General features: G+C 44.2%; 1 protein-coding gene across 1 annotated transcript in view; it reads left to right on the top strand.

Moving 5' to 3' along the window:
* The window catches only part of Rgs22 (regulator of G protein signaling 22), a 112,691-nt gene that overhangs the window by 52,851 nt on the left and 39,838 nt on the right, over positions 1-20,002 (top strand). The window contains exons 12-14 of the mRNA XM_051160504.1: positions 1,326-1,440; positions 2,925-3,050; positions 3,870-3,971. Coding sequence (XP_051016461.1) covers positions 1,326-1,440; positions 2,925-3,050; positions 3,870-3,971 — 343 coding nt within the window. The remainder of the gene's footprint in view (positions 1-1,325; positions 1,441-2,924; positions 3,051-3,869; positions 3,972-20,002) is intronic.

Genomic DNA, 20,002 nt, shown 5'->3' with positions numbered 1-20,002 from the left:
GAGCACACACGTGTCTGCGTGTGCGTGTGTGCATGTCTGCGTGTGTGTGTGTGTGTGTGTGTGTGTAGTGCAGGTCCTAGCTGCTCGCACAATCTATTAGAGAAGTTGATGGTCGGTTGTCAGTACAGAGATGCACAGCTGGTCAAAGTGCTGAGAAGAGAAAGCTGAGTGCTCAGCCCACACGGATGGAGTCTCATCCTGTGTGGAGGAGCAGTTGTCCACAGATGCTACTGGGGGAGGGGAAAGCACCTTCACTGATGCTCCTGGTAGGGGTGGAAAGCCCCCTACCCATGTACACGAGAGCAGAGCTAACTGGACTCAGCAAGGGAAATAAAAGATGAATTAGCAGCGATGGAGGATTTGGGGGAAGCTGAAGGAGATAAATGGGGCATGGAGAGACTATATTTCATTGGATACAAGTGTGAAATCCCAAGAGTAAACACATAATAAAATAAATAGATGGGAGATTTTTCATTGTTGACTAATTCATCTCTCAAAAATTACATTTATGTTGTTTTCAGATTGGTTTGAACACAATAAAAACACTTTGTGTACTAATTGTTTAAAAGAAAGAGAGAGAGAAGAATAGCATGCCAAGCATGGTGATGCACACCTGTAATCCTGGCACTCTGGAGGCAGGCAGAGCTCTGTGAGTTCGAGGCCAGCCTAGTGTAGTGTACAGAGTGAGTTCCAGGCCAACCAAGACTGCACAGTAAGACCCTGTCTCAAAAAACAAAAAAAAACAAAAAAAAACAAAAAAAAAAACACAACCCCTCTAAAACCAAACCAAAAACAAACAAAACAAACAAAACCCATAAATAAATAACAAATAAAAAGAAAATAATAATCTGAAGTCACTGAGTGTGGAGGATAAATTTACGTTTTTGACTTTTAAACATCTGTTTTGTAAGGGTAGTCTGAATGAGAATGCTTTATCTTGAGTGTATAGAAGTGCTTGATTTTGTGCATTTAGCTTAGATCCCATGATCTAACTGAACTCAGCTGTTAGTGTTAGCAGGACTTTTTTCCTGTAGGATCCTGTATAATATGTGAGAGTAAAGATCATTTTAGCATTTTTTTCCTCCAATCAGGCCGCCTTTCATTTCTTTTCTCACCTTCCGGCTTGGGCAGACTAGAAGGGCAGAGAAGGCGGCCTCGCCCACTCAGGGATAGGGGAAGAATTTCTGTTTCCACCGTTAAGTCCGATGTCCACTGAGTGTTTCTCCTCCAGCCTTTACCATTTTGAAGAAGTTCTTTGATGCCGTGTAGATCGACAGTACTCAGACTCGTTAACTGATCAGTTTGTTCTCACATCTACAATTTAGGTCAAAGTGGGCGCCAGAGGGCACCACAGTGATCCGTTTGACGTCTTTTACTGACATATCTGAGTGTCTGAAGCCCCAGCTGGAAAGAAGGTTCACCTACACAGAGGAGCTTAATGTAAGCATTTAAGTCCCAAAACTCTGTTCCTTGTTTAATCAGCCAGTGTCACTCACTTTAGAGATTTGTGGTTTTGTTAACTTATTATATTTTTCTCTACTAAGCAACACATTCTATTTTTTTAGTTGCGAAGGAATTTTCTCACCAAATCTTTGCCTACTTTTCTTTCTTTCTTTTTTGTTTTTTTGAGAAAGGGTTTCTCTGTGTAGCCCCTGGCTGTCCTCTGCTTGCTCTGTAGACCAGGCTGGCCTTGAACTTATGTCTTTTTGTAGTGTTGTTCTGCTCAGTCCTGCATTGATCACTCTTTTAAAACAGAGTAGTTATGGCCTAGGTTGGTGCTGCCTCAGACACAAAATAAGACTCTTTAGTATTCTTGTTCAGTTTTTTAACACTTGTTATATCTTGGAAATCTCATTTTTTGGAGGGTTGTTGTTGTTGTTATGAAGGCAGAGGTTCCCAGAGTGTATCTGCTTTGATGACAAGCGTCTATTGCAAGGTGTACAAATGAAGACTTGGATGAAGATGTGCCCTGGAAACGTCCCTATCAGCAGACCCCTCAGTGCTCTGCGTACTGTTTGAGCACTTAGTTATATTCTTGCACAGTTCTCAGTTTTTAATAATTAGGGGTTTTTTCCTACTAATATAAGGATATTTTAGTTTCAAATGCTGTTAGCTAAAAAAAAAAAAAAATCGTTATATTCTCATTTCAGAATCTGTTTAGCAAGCAAAGACTGTGATGAAGAGAGTGGAAAGCCTTACCCAAGACTATCCCCACCATATTTGTTTTGGGGAGCATAAAGAAGTCTGAGCCCCTTGAAACAGCTAATGAGTTTACATGAACAGCTGACCTCTGTTCATATCCTAGAGTCACTTGTGTGCTTGAGAAATAGCCAGGTCCCCTTGTTTCAAGGATGGTGTTAGGGTTCCTAACATTGTTGGCAGAGAAGCCATAAAGAACAGGGTTTTATGAGCACTTCCATTGCCATTTCCACCCTGAAGACCATGACCTGTGGGGTGAGACTGTCCAAAGAGGACGACCGCCCCCTCATCCCCCCCCCCCAACCGACATTTAACAAGCAGCAGTGAGGGGCCTTGGAGATGGTTCTTTTTATAGCCCCCTTGTAGCTAGAATAGCAGCACCTCAAGGCTAAAATAACAGTAAATATGTAGGAGACAGGCCACCAACAGAGACTTGGAAGGCTCCCCAGTGGAACCACTGCAGCCCAAAACATGAAAAGAATTGAGGTCAGGGAGTTGCTCTAACATTGCGCTTGGAATCAGACCAGTTTGCATGGCTTCTCCTGCCATAACTGGGTTTCATAAATGAATCTACATGACAGTCAGATGCAAACACATTGCATTAATTACATATATACTACAAAAACAAATGGTAGCTCAGCAGGGTTTACAAAGCCCACTTGTACAATGCTATAAAGAACTGCATTGTGCTCAGGCAGATAATGAGCTTCTGTTTTGTCATCTAGGTTAAAACTGCATCGGATGTTGGCGCCTTGAGAGGATTTGACATGGAAAACTTGTTACAATCTTTGTATGTAGAAAATAGAGCTGGATTCTTCTTTACTAAATTCTGCGAGAATTCAGGGAACAAGGTAGAAAATAAGTATTTACATTTGGATTTATTGTTTCACTTTATTTAAAAATAAGTGGCATTGAAATAACTTGGTGTTCAAGGAAATATATCTGATGTTCAAATTCTCATCTGGTAAATGTAAATCTGTACTTGATATTTAGTAAATCTTTAACCATCTGACTGAGTTGTAATTCTCTTTGGTTTACTGACCTCTCTAATTACAAAGAAAAGTGAAGTACAGATAAATATTGACATACCCTACTGACTAGAGTTAATCATATAATTCAATCTCAATTTAATATGCCGTATTTGGTTCATTTCTAGTATTACTTGATTTTTTAATAATTCTAATAACCATAAATTATAGCGAATAGAGGTAAAGTGATTTCCAGTAATGGTCTTAAAGTCACAATCAATGTTCATATGACCCGAATGAGCAGTGACTAATTGGCCCAGTAGTTCCTGTTCAGTTTGTTGCGATACTCAGATATCAGAACACTTTCATGTCGATCAAAACACCTTCAGATCTGCTTTCATCCTCAAAAACATGCTCTTTAAATTCAGCTACAAAGCTTGGAATGTTTGTATTCATCACGATTTTTAAACATTGACTACTTTCAAGGGAGGATTATATGCAAAAATACAATGTTACACTGACAACAGCAATAAATATCTTGCATATAGCCAGTTTGTGATGAAAGATTGAGACCAGCTTACGTTGGACCCGATTTGTGGTAGCAGCAAGGAAATACGTGCTTATGTGTGCATATGGAAGTTGCGCGCTGCGGGGCTTCTCTAACTAACTGCGTGGTGACCATCTCTACTTCTCCATCTGCAGCTGTGGAAGCACAGTGTGTACTTTTGGTTTGACCTACAGGCTTACCATCAGCTGTTCTACCAAGAAACACTCCAGCCTTTTAAAGTATGCAAGCAAGCACAAGTAAGTAGCATATAGCACGGCTCCTCGCAAAGCTGTAAGTACACAGGAAAATGAAAACGGTGTCTGGCCCCAGACCAGAGAGCCGGGCTTGTTGGGATCAGATCGCTGTCCCAGGATACTTTATTTAAATGTCAGCAGAATATATTGTTTTTTAATCTGATTTGTGAGTTTTCCATTTTATCTGTTTTATTCGGTTTGCTTTATTTTCTTTTCCTGCCAACTACTTGTTCTTCTACTAAAGAATGCCTCATCTCTTTCCCACTCCTAACATACCTCTTGGGTTTGCCTGTAGGGCTTGAAAAGCACCCTGAGAGTGTACGTTCAGTGAGTCTGCGCAGTGACCAGGAGCCGTAGTTCCAACCAGTGTTTCCCTGGCAACTGTCTGCTGTGCCAGGCTGCTGGCAAATCACTGCGCATGTGCAGCCCCATGTGGGCGCCTAGGCGGCCATGCCACATGCGGTATGAGACAGACACTCAGAGGGCCGAGCAGAGACCATTTCAAGACCACCCTGAAGCGAAATAGGGAAGGAACAGAAAAAGGAGGAGGGAGAAGGGAAGATCCTCTGCAAACAGGGGCCGAGAGAGAGTAGCTGCTTGCCGGGCGGTGGCAGGTCGGGGAGATGCGAACAGAATGATGACTCGAGCTGACTTTGGGGGTTTTTATTCTTGAGTTCTTTAGATCTTTTATGGAGAGAGGTCTCCAAGAGTAGACAGCTATGAACCACGTCTCTATCTGTTGACCACTTAGTGGTTCTTAAACCGCAAATAACCCATCCCAGGGGACCCGACCCCCAAATGCTGTCCAGAGAATTAGTTTCATCCTATTATTTGTTATTTTATCATCTTGCTCAGGACACCAGAGTGTACTGCTGGATGTCTGGCTGCTTTTCCCAACCCGCCCACCTCCCTTGCTCCCTAGCCTCCCCCTACCTCCCTCACCCCCAGCCCGCCCACCTCCCTTGCCCCCAGCCCCCCACCTCTGCCTCCACTTCAGCATGAGTAACTGCGCTGTAACTTGGCGACAGCTTTGTGCTCTTTGCCGTGAGAATAAGGCCTCCCGCTCCTACGTAGCCCAGATGTCTCCATGAAATCATGAAATGAATCTCTAATTTACCAGGACCGTTTTTCTGAGACCACACAGCTCTGCCCGTTAATCCTTTACCTGAAATTCACTGTTTATTCTCCTCCCCTAACCTATTGCCCCCTGTCCACTGCAGTGCCATCTGTTATTTTTATTATGTTTTTCACTACTCAAAGACTACTCCTTCAAAGGCACCTAAAGCTGCTCAGTGAAATGGGATTTTTGTGTGTTAGCAATCAACCATATTTCCATAGAACATATGAAGAAGGGGCTTCTGTTTAGGCTTAGTAAGCCTACCAGCTCTTAGCATGCTGTTATTCAGCTGACTGCTTCAGGAACTGGACAGTTTGGGTCATCCAGAAACGGATTGTTCTGTTTGGGGGCTGCCGAGATCTAGAACCCTTCCCTGCTTTTGGGGAGTGAAGGCAGGAGTGAGCAGAGTGGGCCCGTGGAGAACGCTCTACTCGCCTTTAGGATTGAATAGGGACAAATCTGTCCCTATTGTTGATTAAATTGATGTTGATTAAATTATTGTTGATTAAATTGTATTTTAATCTTGTACCTATAGTTGTTTTACTTTTTTTTATTCTTGGTAAGAGGAACAATTTCTCAACTAGTGTGGGCTCTAGTGCCCAAAGTTTTTGTTCCTCTAGATAGGGGAATTGTCTATGATATCATTATATTATCCATTTGTTTCCATTAAATAAGTGATATTTCATTTATTTAATGACAATAGAAACATTATATGGCTTTCCTCAAAGATTCATTTATGATATAGCTCTTTGGAATAATAATGCCACCAAGGGAATATATTCTTCTGGCACTGCATGTTGAATGCACTATGAACTTGATTTTATAATGTTTTCATGTGCCCGCCAAGTAACATGCTAAGAGACTGGATACCAAAGGACCTATGTGCTTTTCTGCATTTTTATTCTGTAGTTTTATTCTTCCAAGTAATGGTATAGGAATATTAAAGTCGATAGAGGAAAGTCAGTGATAAGGATTATCATGACTCATGAGCCCAAATGTCTGAGCTAGTGTCTTAGACGTGCCTTGAGGGTCTCTCCAGGGCTTCGGGAGAAGAGTGAAGAGTTCGAGACCAGCCCTGGCCTCTGCGTTGTGTAGGTACAGTCCCTGCCGCTAGGGGGCCACACAGCACTGGTCGGGTCTGGAGACTGGCTCTGCACCTTCACACTGCAAGCTTGTGTTAGTGAGAGGACTGAAGACAGAGCACAGCTGCCTTTAAATCTTTCTAAGAAACTTTATGTTGCAATAAAAGCTGCATTTAAAACCTACCACCCGCCTCAGGAGGCAGAGGCAGGCGGATCTCTGTGAGCTCGAGAGCTGCCTGGTCTACAAAGCGACTCTGGGACAGCCAAGGCTACACAGAAAAACAGGTCTTGAAAAAATTTTTTAATTAATTAACTAATTGATAATAATAATAAAAAATAAAATCGACTGCCATCCCTAGCATAAACATTAATATTTTTAAAAATAACAAACATGTATGATAGATTTATATTAGCTGTGCTTATAAATATACATGCATGCTTCCAGCTCTAGAGGCAGCGGGACCTGGGGGAGTAGAGCCGGGAAATGAGGCAGAGTAAAGTCTCATTCAATAGACAACTTTATTCAGGGAGTCATTTTATACTCTGAGGGTTAAGAAGAGTTGCGTGAGTAAAGTGTACCGTCACAAGGACAAGACACATGAGGCAGACAGCTTCAGATGGCAGGCAAGCCGCATGCAGCAAAACCGTGTTTTTCCGTAGAGGCATGTAAACAAATAACTATAGCCAGCTAAAATGAACATCCCATAATAAATTCACTCCATTTGCCACACTGGGAGAGGCGCAAAATCATAATCTAAAAACATTTCTGTGTTTTGCAGAAACTGAGGTCACAAGACTCTTGTCTTGGTTTCTTAGAATTTTCTGCCAAGCTCAGAAATCCTCTTACATAACTTCATTCAGGAGCCGTGTCCCAACATCTTCCTCTTCTTCATTTTCTAATAGCAGGAAAATGTTGTGGACGTCATTTGATGCATGATTATCCTATAAGCAAGCAAATTATAAACCTAATGAATAATTGTAGAACAGTGAAGGCCTTGTGTGTAATACTCAGCCACTAAGGATAGGGATCCAAACTATGCCCAGTACTGTCAGTGACATAATTACGTTGATCAGAAAGATCTAGACAATAGTTTGGAAAGAGACCCACAGAGTTAGTAGTTCTGGTATCTTGCAAAGCATAAGCCCACATTTGCCTTTTAATAGGAATACAAATGTTACGATGGTCTATGAAATAGGAAGTGAATGAATGACTCTGTTATGGTCCCAAGGGCCAGGCAAAAACAAAGAGCCATTAGTAAAGAAAACGGAAGCTGGATCTACCCAGCTACAGCTGAAGCAAAGGAGGATGAGGAACATAAGACCAGTACATGTGCTCAGAGACACGCCCTGAAGATGCAGGAGTCGGGACAGCGAGCATCAGGTGACACGGGGGCTCTGCGTGTTTTGCAGAGTAGCTTCTCCCTTGGCACAGAGGGCCTTGTATTTACCCCTGCAGGGCAGCTTGGCTCCTGATGATGTGGCTGACATCTCCGTTTGCTCTTTAGCTGGAGGTCTGCTATCTTGCGTGGCTTCCCCTGTCTTCCACTCCCTCAGCCATTGTCCTTGATGGCCCTGGAGCTGGAGGGGATGAAAAGAAACCCACAGTAGGTCAGTGCACCCACCTGCAGTGACAGATGCATGCCTGGAGAAGGAAAAATGGGACAGCTAGCTTAATTCCTTCTGCAATAAAACTAGGGAGTTAGAGTGTGCACAAATATGAAATAATAAGAAATAATCCTATAACATAAGCAGAATCTGAAACAATATTTAAGGTTTTATAAATTAGCCATAACAGGTGGATCAAAACATCCAGTTCTAGCTGTTGGGCTAAAAAAAAAAAAAAAAAAAAAAGGGCTGGGCGTGGTGGTGCATGTCTTTAATCACAGCACTTGGGAGGCAGAGGCAGGTGGATCACTGTGAGTTCGAGGCCAGCCTGGTCTACAAAGTGAGTCTAGGACAGCCAAAGCTATCACAGAGAAACCTTGTCTCGAAAAACCAAAAACCAAACCAAACCAAAAAAAAACCCAGAACAACAACAACAAAAAAAAAGAAGAAGAAGAAGAAGAAGAAGAAGAAGAAGAAGAAGAAGAAGAAGAAGAAGAAGTAGTATTATTAGATTGGTGAGTGCAGTACGGCGCACGGATCTCTCCCATACACCCTTAGATGAGCCATCCATAAAACAAGTTTCTGCCTGTGGGATGGGAAAGGGCCGAATGGATGGAGTGGAGCAAATGTTGTGCGAGGAAATCCCAAGCATGCCACTGGGTGGTGACTTCCTATCCCAAGAGTTCTGTAATGCTCTTGTCAACTGCTAGCTCAGGGCAAAATCCAGACACCCGTCAGCATCGGGTCTTCCCCTGGCTTACTAATTGAACTAGTAAGGTAAGCAGTATCTTCTGGCCTTTATGCTATAAATAGATCATCCCAAAGGCTTTTCCTCTTCGCTATACTGCCTGTAGGAGGCGATTTAGTGGAGGAAAATCAGTGAGTTTAAAGGGTGTGAAGGATCCACAGTTACACAAATGCCTTTTAGTCTGGATTCAAACAGCTGAAGTTCTTCCGTTGGGTTTTGAGATAATATTTGAGAAGTAGCCAACACCATGCTTGGCTCTAGAGTTTTAAAGAGACCAGTTAGTGCGTTGGAAATAGTAAGTGAAGCTCCTGAGGCCAGGGAGGAGTTAGGGAGTGAACTCCCCTTCCCTGCAGTGCCCTTGCTCTGCCTAGGTTGTACAGCTGGCATTCCCATAGACTCTCCCAAATCCTCATCTGGAAGTGGAGGCACTTCAGGATTAGATCGATTATCAAATTCCTCACCCTGCGCTTCAGGCTCATTTTCAGGAAGGGAGGAGGTGTGTCTAAAGGGGCTCAGGTAAAGGATGTGAGGGAGCTGTCTCTGGCATTGTCAATAGCACTGTTTTTACTTTTTTTCTATTCAGAGCATCAGATAGTTTCTACCCTGAGAGTTAAGAGGAGTCGCGTGAGCAAGGACAGGACAGATATGGCCGACGAGCCTCGCACTGCACAAGTGCACTCTTCCATGCAGATGTGTAAACTAATAACAATAGCCAGTTGCAACAAATAATGTGATGTGACCTCACTTCTCCCCTCTCCACCCGGGAGGGCACGGACGCACATGCCAAGACCAATTTCATATTTTGGAAGAAACTGAGATCACGAGGCCCTTGTCACAGCTCAGAAATCTCCTCACACGGCTTCATCCTTAGGCATACACACCAACGTACATAAGGTCTAGGAAAATGAGAAACAGAGCTGGGAATTCACCTCAGTGGCAAGTGCCTCACATGTGTGAGATCCATCTCCAGCACTATAACAAATAAGTAAAAATTAAATTAAAAAAAAGGAAAGAAAGTGATTAAAATAAATTATAGATTTCATTGAAAATGACCATTTTCTTCTGATGTCTTAGGTCAGCATAGATTTAAAGACCTTATGATTTTGTTTGAGTTAGCATATACTAAGTATATAATAACAACTTAGTTGTGACATTTCCGTAAGTGTGTATAATGTATTCTGACCATATCCATCCTTGTCACACTGTCTTGTTCCCTTCTGTCTCTATGGATAACCACCTGTTTCCCAACTACAGCCTGCTTCCTTGTGGCACTGTGGAAGTGTTAGTGTTGTGCGCGGTAGTGGAAGAGCCCGCTGCTGTTCTTGCAGGCAGAGGCCTTTACAGTCTTCCCACGGCTTTGGGGTTCCGTGTCTTGCCACTGTGCTTACTGCCATGATCTTTCTTGGGCTTCAAGTTGCTTCTCAAGTCTCAGGAATCATGCTTTTGGGTCTGTTCTGTGCAGTCCTCAGTGTTTTCACCTGTGCATTCTGTCCTGTCGGGATTTGTTTTCATATCCTATTTCACCCGCCCATTGAGTTGAATTATGTCTTTCATTCATAAAACTTTTTTGGTTTTGTTTGTTTTTGAGGTGGGTCCTCCTGTGTAGTCCCCTGACCCCCAGGACAGGGATCCTCTGTGTAGCTTTGGCTGTCCTGGACTTGCTTTGCAGACCAGGCTAGCCTCAAACTCAGAGGGATCTGCGTGCCTCTGCCTCCTGAGTGTAGCACTCACTCTGCTGCCTTAGCTGGCCTAGAACTCACTGTGTAGACCAGGAGATATCTTAGAGATCGGCTCATTTCTGTCTGGACTTATGTTCTTATTCTTAAACATTTGTGTCTTATAATTCTTACTGGTGTTTCTTTCATTCCCCACATTTGTAAATGTCTTTGTCTTTAATAATTTAAATCCCGTCTTAGTAGCCTTTAGCTGTATAGTTACTCCTGCCTGACAGTATTACCACACACTTCATGGCTCAGAACAGCACACGTTTGTTCTGAGTTTTTGTGGGTCAGGAATCTGGGTGAAGCAGTGCTGGGGTCTCTGTGATCACAACTGAGCAGCTTTTCCTATGAAACCAGCCTGGGAAGGGTCTGCTTTAATGTTCACCTGGTCATTAGTGACATTCAGTTCCTGGCAAACTATGTCACTGAGCACCTTGGTTTCTGTTGTGAACCAGAGGCCATGTGCAAAGCCGAACCAAGTGGTTCTCGGCATATGGTTACGTATGCAGTCAGCCGAGGGGAGTTCCTTAGTAAGATAGGTACTGCCTTCTTACATAACTTAATAGGCACTTGTGTCACACACACACACACACACACACACACACACACACACACCCCACTCCATTGCTGTGTACTATTGGCTAGAAGCAAGTCACACATTATGTTTATACCTGGGGAAGAAGTTAGGCATGGCAACCAGGCATGGGGGGTGAGGGGGTGCGCCTGTAATCCTGGCACTACAAGGCAGTGAGAGGTAGGTGGATCTCTCTTAGTTTGAGGCCAAATAGTCTACATGGGAACTCTAGGTCAGCCAGAACTACACAGTGGGACCATATCTCAAAAATGAGAACATGGGGTAGGGAAGAGAAGGGGAGGAGAGAGGAGAGAAGAGGAGGGGAGGGAGGGAGGGGGGAGAGGGGAGGGGGGGGGAAGCCCATGTGTCAGGAGCGGCTGTGTTTGTAGCAGCCACCCTAGTGTCTGGCTGCCACAGTGCTCAGTAAGTCTATGATTTGTGGTTCTTGGAAGAACTAATTTTGAGTTCTGCTGACATAGTAAATTCTGTCCTGTCTGTTTAGTAATTTTGAATTATGAGCTCTTTGGTGATTTTTTTTTAATGTTATTCCTCTGCTGGGCACATTTTAAATGGTAATTTCTTATCTTGGAGAGATGTTAACATAGACAAAGTGTGAACTGGAAAGCCAAGACTCATACAGGGCAAATAAGGAACACAGTCTCAGGAAAGGTAATTGTTTTTCTCTTACATAAAGTAAGGCGAAGGCACACTTGTGTTTTGTTTCCTTGGCTCAGTAGGTGTAAAGATCCCTGTGTGTGGTGCTCAGTGTGGATATGGAAACAGAACATGTGGCTTGTCCTTCTGAGACACATGGCTTGTCCTTTGGAGGCTTGCTCTCTGGTATGTCAGCAGCCCAGATGACTTAAAAGCCTCCCATATGCAACTTCTAGAAATGCTGGGTAGCACTATGACAAACACCCTTCTGAATATGTGGCTGAAATAGTAAGGGAGACTGTCCCCAGGGCAGCGTGAAGGAATGCACTGAGCACCTGGGCACTTAGCACAAGCTGACAACAAGTGCCACAGGACATGGGGACAAAGCTGCAGACGCCATGATGTGAAGGTTCAGTTGAAACGTCTACCCACAAGTTTTGAATGGTTGGGCATAAAGTAAAATGTAGAGTGCAAAATCTATTATTTGCATAAATTAAAATGCATTTTAATATTAAATTCAAATATATATTTTTCTGCTTTACATTCATTTTATATATAACCCATAATAAGCATGAGATTTTTTTACTTGTTTCATTTTATTTTCATAATGTATTATCTCTGTGTGTGTGTGTGTGTGTGTGTGTGTGTGTGTGTGTGTGTGTGTGTACACAAAGGCATACAAATGGCACAGCAAGCTTGTGAGGAAAGAGGTCAAGGACAAGTCCCAGGAGTCAGTTCTCTCCTCCCACTGTGGGTTCTGAGACTGGAACTCAGGCAAATGCTGACAAGAAAAGAACAATGAGATCTCTGACAGGTTACTCTTGCTAAGGTCACACAGCCAGGGACAGAGCTAAGGTCAGTGTTTGTTTGTGAAAGAAAGTTGGAATGTATTAAGGAAAACATTTTTGTTCTTGTTTTGTTTTTGAGACAGGGCCTGGAACTCCATTTGTAGACCAGCCTGGCCTCAAACTCACAGAGATGCACCTGGGTTAATGGCACAGTCACCACTCCAGGCAAGAAAGGTTTTTAATAGTTAAACACAGATGAGAGAGAGAGAGAGAGGAGAGAGAGAGAGAGAGAGAGAGAGAGAGAGAGAGAAGAGAGAGAGAGAGAGAGAAGAGAGAAAAGAGAAGAGAGAAGAGAGAAGAGAGAAGAGAGAGAGAAGAAGAAGAGAGACTAGAGAAGATAGAGAGAGAGAGAAGAGAGAAGAGAGAAGAGAGAAGAGAGAAGAGAGAAGAGAGAAGAGAGAGAATGAAAGAGAATCTTGAGGAAGGCTAGTGGCACATAATGAGGCAAGGCTCCCAAGAGAACTATCCCATGTTCCATCAGGAGGCGAGAGCCCATACTACACTGCACTTTCTTCTCTGTATAAAAGCTCTCATGTCCTCTCCGTGTACGCTTTGCAAGGATTGCACCAGGTGATGCAGGTAAAAGTGTTCAGGAGTGTGGTGCAGAGCAACCTATAGAATAAACAAGCTTTGCTATTCTTAGGGTTAATACTTAATTAATGCCTGCCAATAGTCTGGGTAGCAGGGAAGGAAATAACTTAAAATAATTGAAGAAAATAGAAGACAAGAACCACAGCTCCTAAGTCAAGGGCTGTTTGCTTAGCCTCTGCCTCAGCCACTGCCACTGCCTTTGCCTCAGCCACTGCCTCTGCCTCAGCCACTGCCACTGCCCCTGCCTCTGCCTCAGCCACTGCCTCTGCCACTGCCTCTGCCTCAGTCACTGCCACTGCCATGCCTCTGCCTCAGCCACTGCCTCTGCCTCAGTCACTGCCACTGCCTCTGCCTCTGCCTCAGCCACTGCTCCTGCCACTGCCTCTGCCTCAGTCACTGCCACTGCCATTGCCACTGTCTCAGCCACTGCCACTGCCACTGCCTGTTCTGAGTTAGAATACAATGCACATGAGACAAGACCAACTAGAACCACAGTCTATTAAGAGTCTCTCTCACAGGGAGTTTGCTGTGAGACTATCTCTCCTAGGAATGTCAGAAGCTACACCCATAAAGTCTCACAAACACAACTGCCTAAGCATGAGCTGAACAATAACAACAGTCATGCCAAAGTGGGTGGGGGAGCCCACAAGGCCTGAACCCTACGCAAAGGACTACAGGAAGCTAAGGAATTTGAAGAGCAAGGGAAAAACAGTCCTCCTCAGGGAAGAACACATAAATTGGGTATCCAATACTAAACAGCCACGAAAGCATGAATATGAGTGGCATTATACCGACTGAGGAGGGGATATTTGGTATTTAGGAATATATATGTATGTACATAGCTATATTTAAGAACAATTAAAAATGAATAAAGACACCGTGAATTTGAAAGTGACAAGGATAGATGCCCATATGGAAGCGCTTGGAGAAAAAGGAAAGGCAAATGATGTATTTATATTATTATAGTCTTTTTTTTTTTTTAAAGAGTGTGTTTCATACTTTGGGCCTCTGAATACAAGAATGAGGAGAGTGTCCTTGGAGACACCTGCTCTCTCGGGAAGCAAGAACTGCTGAGCTTGTCCAGTTGTGCTGGGAAAAAACAGATATGGTGGAGTGATGGTGATGAGGTATTTGTGTCCTTTGCTGGCAGGTAACAGTTGGTGACTTAAAAATACTTTAATAATTTTTTAAATGAGGGACTGATTTCATTTTCTCTAATTCTTGAGCCAAAAAGTCTCTCCTTTTAAGTCATATTTAACACAAAATAAATCTTTCTTTTGATGACAACCCTTGACACACAAAAAATGGTCCCATTCCATTTTGCTCATATTAATAGCTTCAGACTAAATTTGAGATCTTTCCAGTCTCTTCAACCACAGCTAGGCTCCATCTCGGTAACTGGGAATCCCACTCCCAACATTTCCGTCCATCCACCGACTTGACAACACCCTCTGACCCAATGCTATGTAAGAGACGGTGTGTCTACTTCACACATTCCGACAGCCGTGTCCCTTAAGAGGCCCAGTAACCAAGTTCACTCCCGTGACTCTGGGGTCCAGAACACTATCATCAACTTTGAGGGAGGAACTCAAAGTTGATGTTGGGTATCTTCCTCCATCTCTTTCTACTTTATCTTTTAAGACAGGGCCTCTCAGTGAACTTGAAGACCCTTGCTTGGCTTTTAGGACCTAGCTGTCTCCATATCACAGTGCCGGAGTTATGGACGTGTACTGTCACAGTGGGCGCTGGGCTCTAAACTTGGTTCTTCAAACTCCTGTGATAAGCATTTTTTACCCGCAGAGGCGTCTTCCCCATCAGTCTTGCCACCCACTGTGTTTTTAACAACACAGAAGCTGAGTTGGTAAATGCCACAAGACCCACATTCGTGCATTGGTGAATTTAGGAAGCCTTAGTTGTAACACGGTGCGGGATTTGTACATATACCCATGCAGAAATTGTTTACCGCCGCCCTTACCTCATCCCCTACGGGTGATTTGAGAGAGAAAGAGAGAGAGAGAGAGAGAGAGAGAGAGAGAGAGAGAAAGAGAGAGAGAGAGAGAGAGGAGTGTGGCTCAGTGGCCACACTAGATGGCGCAGTGCAGTTGGCCCTGGGGGAGCCTCCCAGTGTGGATGTGTTTGCTGCTCCTGCTTTAGAGCTGCAGCAACAGGTGACACATAAAAGAACTAGCAATTAGATCAGCAATTAAAAGCACCACCCTTAGCCTAGAAACTTTTACTGATATGCTCGCACATGCCTCTTTTGACTAAGCTCTGATCCAAGCAGGGAACCTGGGAATGAACAAAGCAAGCACAGCTGCTGGACCCCGGACCCTTTTCCTATCAAGGCTTGAGAACACTCTCTGCCTTTTCCAGCTTTCAGGGAGCCATAGGAAGGCTGGAGAAGAAAAAGAACAGGCAGACCTTTTCCTGTAAAGTTTGCATTGTCCTGGCAACCGTTCCCAGTAACACGTGAGCTCACTTTAGTTTTACCCAAACCTTGGGTGTTACCCTAAGCTCATCTGGAGCTTCTGGAGATGAGTGTTCGCTGCTCAGTGCCGCCCGTTACCATAAGTGTTTAACTCCTCTCAGCCTTTATGGGACTTACACACTTCAGGGTGGTCCTGACGCTTTCATTAACGCGTTATGAGCTAAGTGCTTCTCTAGGCTGGCGTGTATTTCCAGGTGCACTAACAGAGCTCATTGCTTCTTTACTTAGCGGCAGCATTACCAAGCTGTGTTTCCTCAAAGACAAATGGACACAGCTGAGGGGTGAGGTTGGATGTGGGAGGAAGCCATGGGCCTCTTTATAGCTTTATGGTAAATTTCAGGGTTGCGATGGCTAGGCTTTTTGAGTGCTGGGGGATTATTCTCAAACTTTGTTACTTTATTTGTTTCTGTCACAGAGAGATGGTATCCCATCTGAGTGTTGTGGCTCCAGACCTTATTCTAGTTGCACACTGCCGTTTTATTGCTGTTGATTTTCTCTACAAAGATGAGTGCCATAGCCTTGCTCTATCTTTCACTTTAATGTTTTAAAACACCCTTGTGAGCATTACATGTTAAACTTCCCCCTCGAAATGTCCCCATCAGGCCTGTGAGTCTGTGAACCTAATCCTTGTCGTCCCCCCCCCCCCCCCCCGCGTATGGTTAGGACTGGAAGTGGCTTGTGCTGATGAACGAAATGTCCTATTGGAAGTGCTTGTGTCCCCAGCAGCATGCTGTACATGTAACCACAGTTAATTACTGTTCTTCTGTGATTGTCACCGACAGCCACGCTTTTTAGCAGCTCTTGTTTTGGTGTGATCATCCCCAGCCTCGCTTTCCACACACTGCATTTGTACCCCAAGTATAAATACAGGAGCGATAGTGACTCTTACTATCTCACTCAGACACCTTTTAAATTGCCTTCTGCAACATAGATCAGGCATAATAATTCAAAATAGTCATGAGTCATCTGGAGTTACAATGGCCTCACTGGCCTCGCTGTGTTATGGCAGCACCTGCACATCTAAACGAACATTCCAGGCAAAAAGAGGCTTGGTTAGCAGTGGCATCGTCGGAGGGAAAGTGTCACAGATATCCACTGTGTTCCCAGCTCACCGTCCACAGATGGCTGATCCTTAGTGTGACACGTCTGCCTGAGAGAACATCCGCAGGGCCCATGGAGCTAACTGCTTTTCAGTGGGTAGGTAACCACAATGATGTGCCCGCTGTGGTCAGCATGCGGCCTGCCCAGTGATTGTCTTCCTCACAATAGCCGCCCTACGGTCTGCTTTGCTAGGATGTGGGCATCCCAGTGAGAAAGCCTTTGTCAGTTTGCTTGTTTTTTTTTTAAACCAATAATGTGACTAGAATTGTGTTCTTATTGAATTATTGTTCTCTGGTTTCTATATTTATTTTCAGAAGGTATCTGTTTCCTTCAAGTAACTGCTGCATTTGTTAAAGTTTTTTTAATAAATAAAAATTGAGATGATAAAGTCCTTGGGAAATTTAGATTGCCTTTGACTGTTTGGTAGAAATTTTCTTAGCTGTTGTCTATTTTATTCCACGGTGTACTTGACTAATTGGTTTTGCTCAAAATGTCTTAAGCAATGGCCATAGTTGGTCTTAAAACCCTAATGCATTTTGTCCCTTGAGTTTGTTTCTTAACAGGCTCTGATTTTCCATTCCGTCCACACTGATTTAAGCGGGTGTTCCTCTGTTAGCTGATTGGCATTTTCCAAAGTTCTTTTGCTCAGAGTTCTATTGGTAAGGGGGGGAGCAGCGGCCAGGAATTCTCAGTTTGATTGTCATCACATTGTCATCTCTCTTGGCAATCCCATCTCGTGTTGATCTCTGCCGCAGTTTGCCGCTCCGTATCAGGGTGTTGCAATCCCCAGAATTCCCGTCTTCAGGATTCCTAGTTGAACATGCAAGCCCATCTGTGCAAAGCTTCATCTGTGACTTATCCTCTCGGCACGGCTGCTCAGTAATGTTTTTGAGCTCCTAGTGGGATGTGAGAAGTCATTAAAAATCATCATTTTTTCCTCCTTTTGCAGAAAAAGAAGGCTTGGATTGCTCGCTGTTTTCTTATTCTGCCTCATATGAACTCTGATCACAAGGCTTCATGCCTGTGAGAGCTGTCAGTGTTATAAAAACAGATTTCTCTTTTTGCCGAATTTTGTGATTTCCGAAACTATTCAGTACTGGGGCACTCACATCCCTGTTAGAAACACCCCAAGGGATGCACCCCCTTTTGTTGTTAGCTCAGAGGAACAGTTTCACCTCAGTGCTCTATATAAATTCCAAGAGCAGAGTCACTGAGCCGGGCTGACAGGTCCCCGGCTTCTCTGCTGCAGCCGTCAGGCTCTGCAGTGTGCTGTAGTCACAGCTGTGGACACAGCTCCTGTGCTGTGCTGAGGGTGACCTGGGAAGTGGGTTGCTCCCGAGGCAGGCTAGGCTCTGAGTTAAGACCCAATACTATGAGTTTTATTCCCCCTGCATCCCCCGCCCCCCACCGTGCTTTACTGTTCCTCTTCAAAGCTGTCCCTCATACTTTCTCAGGGGGACAAAGTGACAAGGTCTCGCCCTCTACACACTAACCTCTCCTGATTCATTTCCAGTTTGGAGTTAAATTCGACATTTTCTGAATACCGTTCAGGATGCGAAGAGACACATTTAAAGAAACACCTCTTAGCCTTCTTCCAGATAGCTTCACTCTGATGAAACTACTAAGAGGAACTGTATTGTATTCTACATTTTCAAAACTAGGGGTGAATTAAACAGTCTGTAAGGAAAATGTTATACATTGGAGGTGCTGGTGGGGTGTGCAGTGCTCTAGCTATGTAGCTTGGCCTCCAGTAAACATTAAAACTAGACGTCAGCTGCTGTCTCACCTCCCAGTCCCACCTTATTTCTTTTAGTGGTTATGGTACGAAAAGAGAACTGTCTATCTTGCCTTGTCGTCAGCGGTCTGACGGTGAATGCTTAGCAGTCCTGGTCAGTGGCATGCACTAATCTCTGGGTCTAAATGCTCTTGGCACAGGTGATTTCCCGCTCCTGGTATGGACAGGTGGAATAGGCGCTGGGCAGAAATGTGCAGCAGCACACCAGCAGGCCACGCCTCCACCAGATTGTGTTTCTACCCGACCGTACCACCCAGGCAAATGACCTCACCAGCACGAATGGTACTGAGAGTGTCATGGGGAGGCCTTCAGTTTTAAGGATTCACTATCTTTGATTTTAATATAATTTCCATAATTAAACATGACGTAATCTAACTTATGTAATGGCTAAATGTAATGGTCAGTTCACAGAACTTCCCACAGCTTTTGTTTTAGCCCCCATGATCTGGGAGGGGCCGGCACATCATCCCAATGATGGCAGGAGAAGAGGGACAGGGACAGCTGACCTGGGTCCACTCTAAGGTCCACGAACACCTGGAAACTGTAACCCTCCACCTTCAGAAATTTCCCCACATTTTAGAACCTGCTCAGCATCCCTTTGTTTGTATCTCTCAAAGATGGTACTTCACCTTTGCTCCACAATTAGCAAGTCCCCCTTAGTTTGCTTACTGTAAACTTTTAAGGGAGCTGATTAAACAGCAAGAAGACACTTGGCAAACAAAGCTTGTACAATCCCACAGCCCGGAAATTCCCCCTCTGTTTACTTTACAGTACATGAAGTGTTGGATGGGCGTCATGGGATGTCTGCCTCCTCTTGTCTGGGGACTGGCAGGTTCTGTTGACACTGGATTGTCAGTTTACCAGGCAAAGCCCAGAGGAGCTCCATAGCAGCAGGAGGTAGCAAGTACAGATAGACCTTTATTTCTGATATTCCTTTGCTAGGCATCGTGGGCAACTCCTAGAAGATTGTGAAAGACACATGTTAGAATGCCCCCTCCTGACCTTATATCATAGCCAGGAACGAGCCCTGAAAAGGAATGGTTTCTCCTAACCTCTGTGTGACTTTAGCAAACTATGTTGAAAAGCTGTTGGTTGTTACTTTTTAAATCAGCACACTGTAGCACTACGTGTTTATGGGTACATGTGATTTGATATGTGCATTCCTAACATAATAACGAAGCAGGCTACTTAGCTGGCCGCCCTCTCCCGCATTTATGATTTCTTTGTGTTGAGACCATCAAAGGAAAATCTACGCCAAGTGTCCTCAATGTCTGCCTGCCCCGTCTCATCTACCAGACGTCCTGTAAGCCGGTGTTAAGGTCTCACACACAGCATGCAGGTTTGGAAACCTCTTCCAGTTTGAAAGTTTTCTATTTCTTTCTCCCACTTCCAGTCCCGGCCTGGTGGTGACAGTCAAACATCATGCAATGAGTGTGGCCAGGCAGTCTCAATTAAGATCCACACGCACCCTCCTTAAGTGGCTACATCAAAAGGAAGCATGGAAAACCATTCCATTAACACAGCAACAGCTGCAGTGTAGCGGGGAATCCGCACGGGTGGCGCCGTGCTTGCTGGTGTTCTCCACTCTGCCTTTTAAGGCTGCATGGAAATCGTTCTTGTTTTCACTGGAACACAGATGAGTGCCAGGCAGCAGCTCATCAGAAGCCATGTGTATGGAAAGCTTCCTTCTGAGGACCATTCACCTTCAGC

Source organism: Acomys russatus, chromosome 17 (genome assembly GCF_903995435.1).
Source record: "Acomys russatus chromosome 17, mAcoRus1.1, whole genome shotgun sequence".
NCBI lineage: Eukaryota > Metazoa > Chordata > Mammalia > Rodentia > Muridae > Acomys > Acomys russatus.
This window is presented reverse-complemented; position numbering and strand designations above follow the sequence as displayed.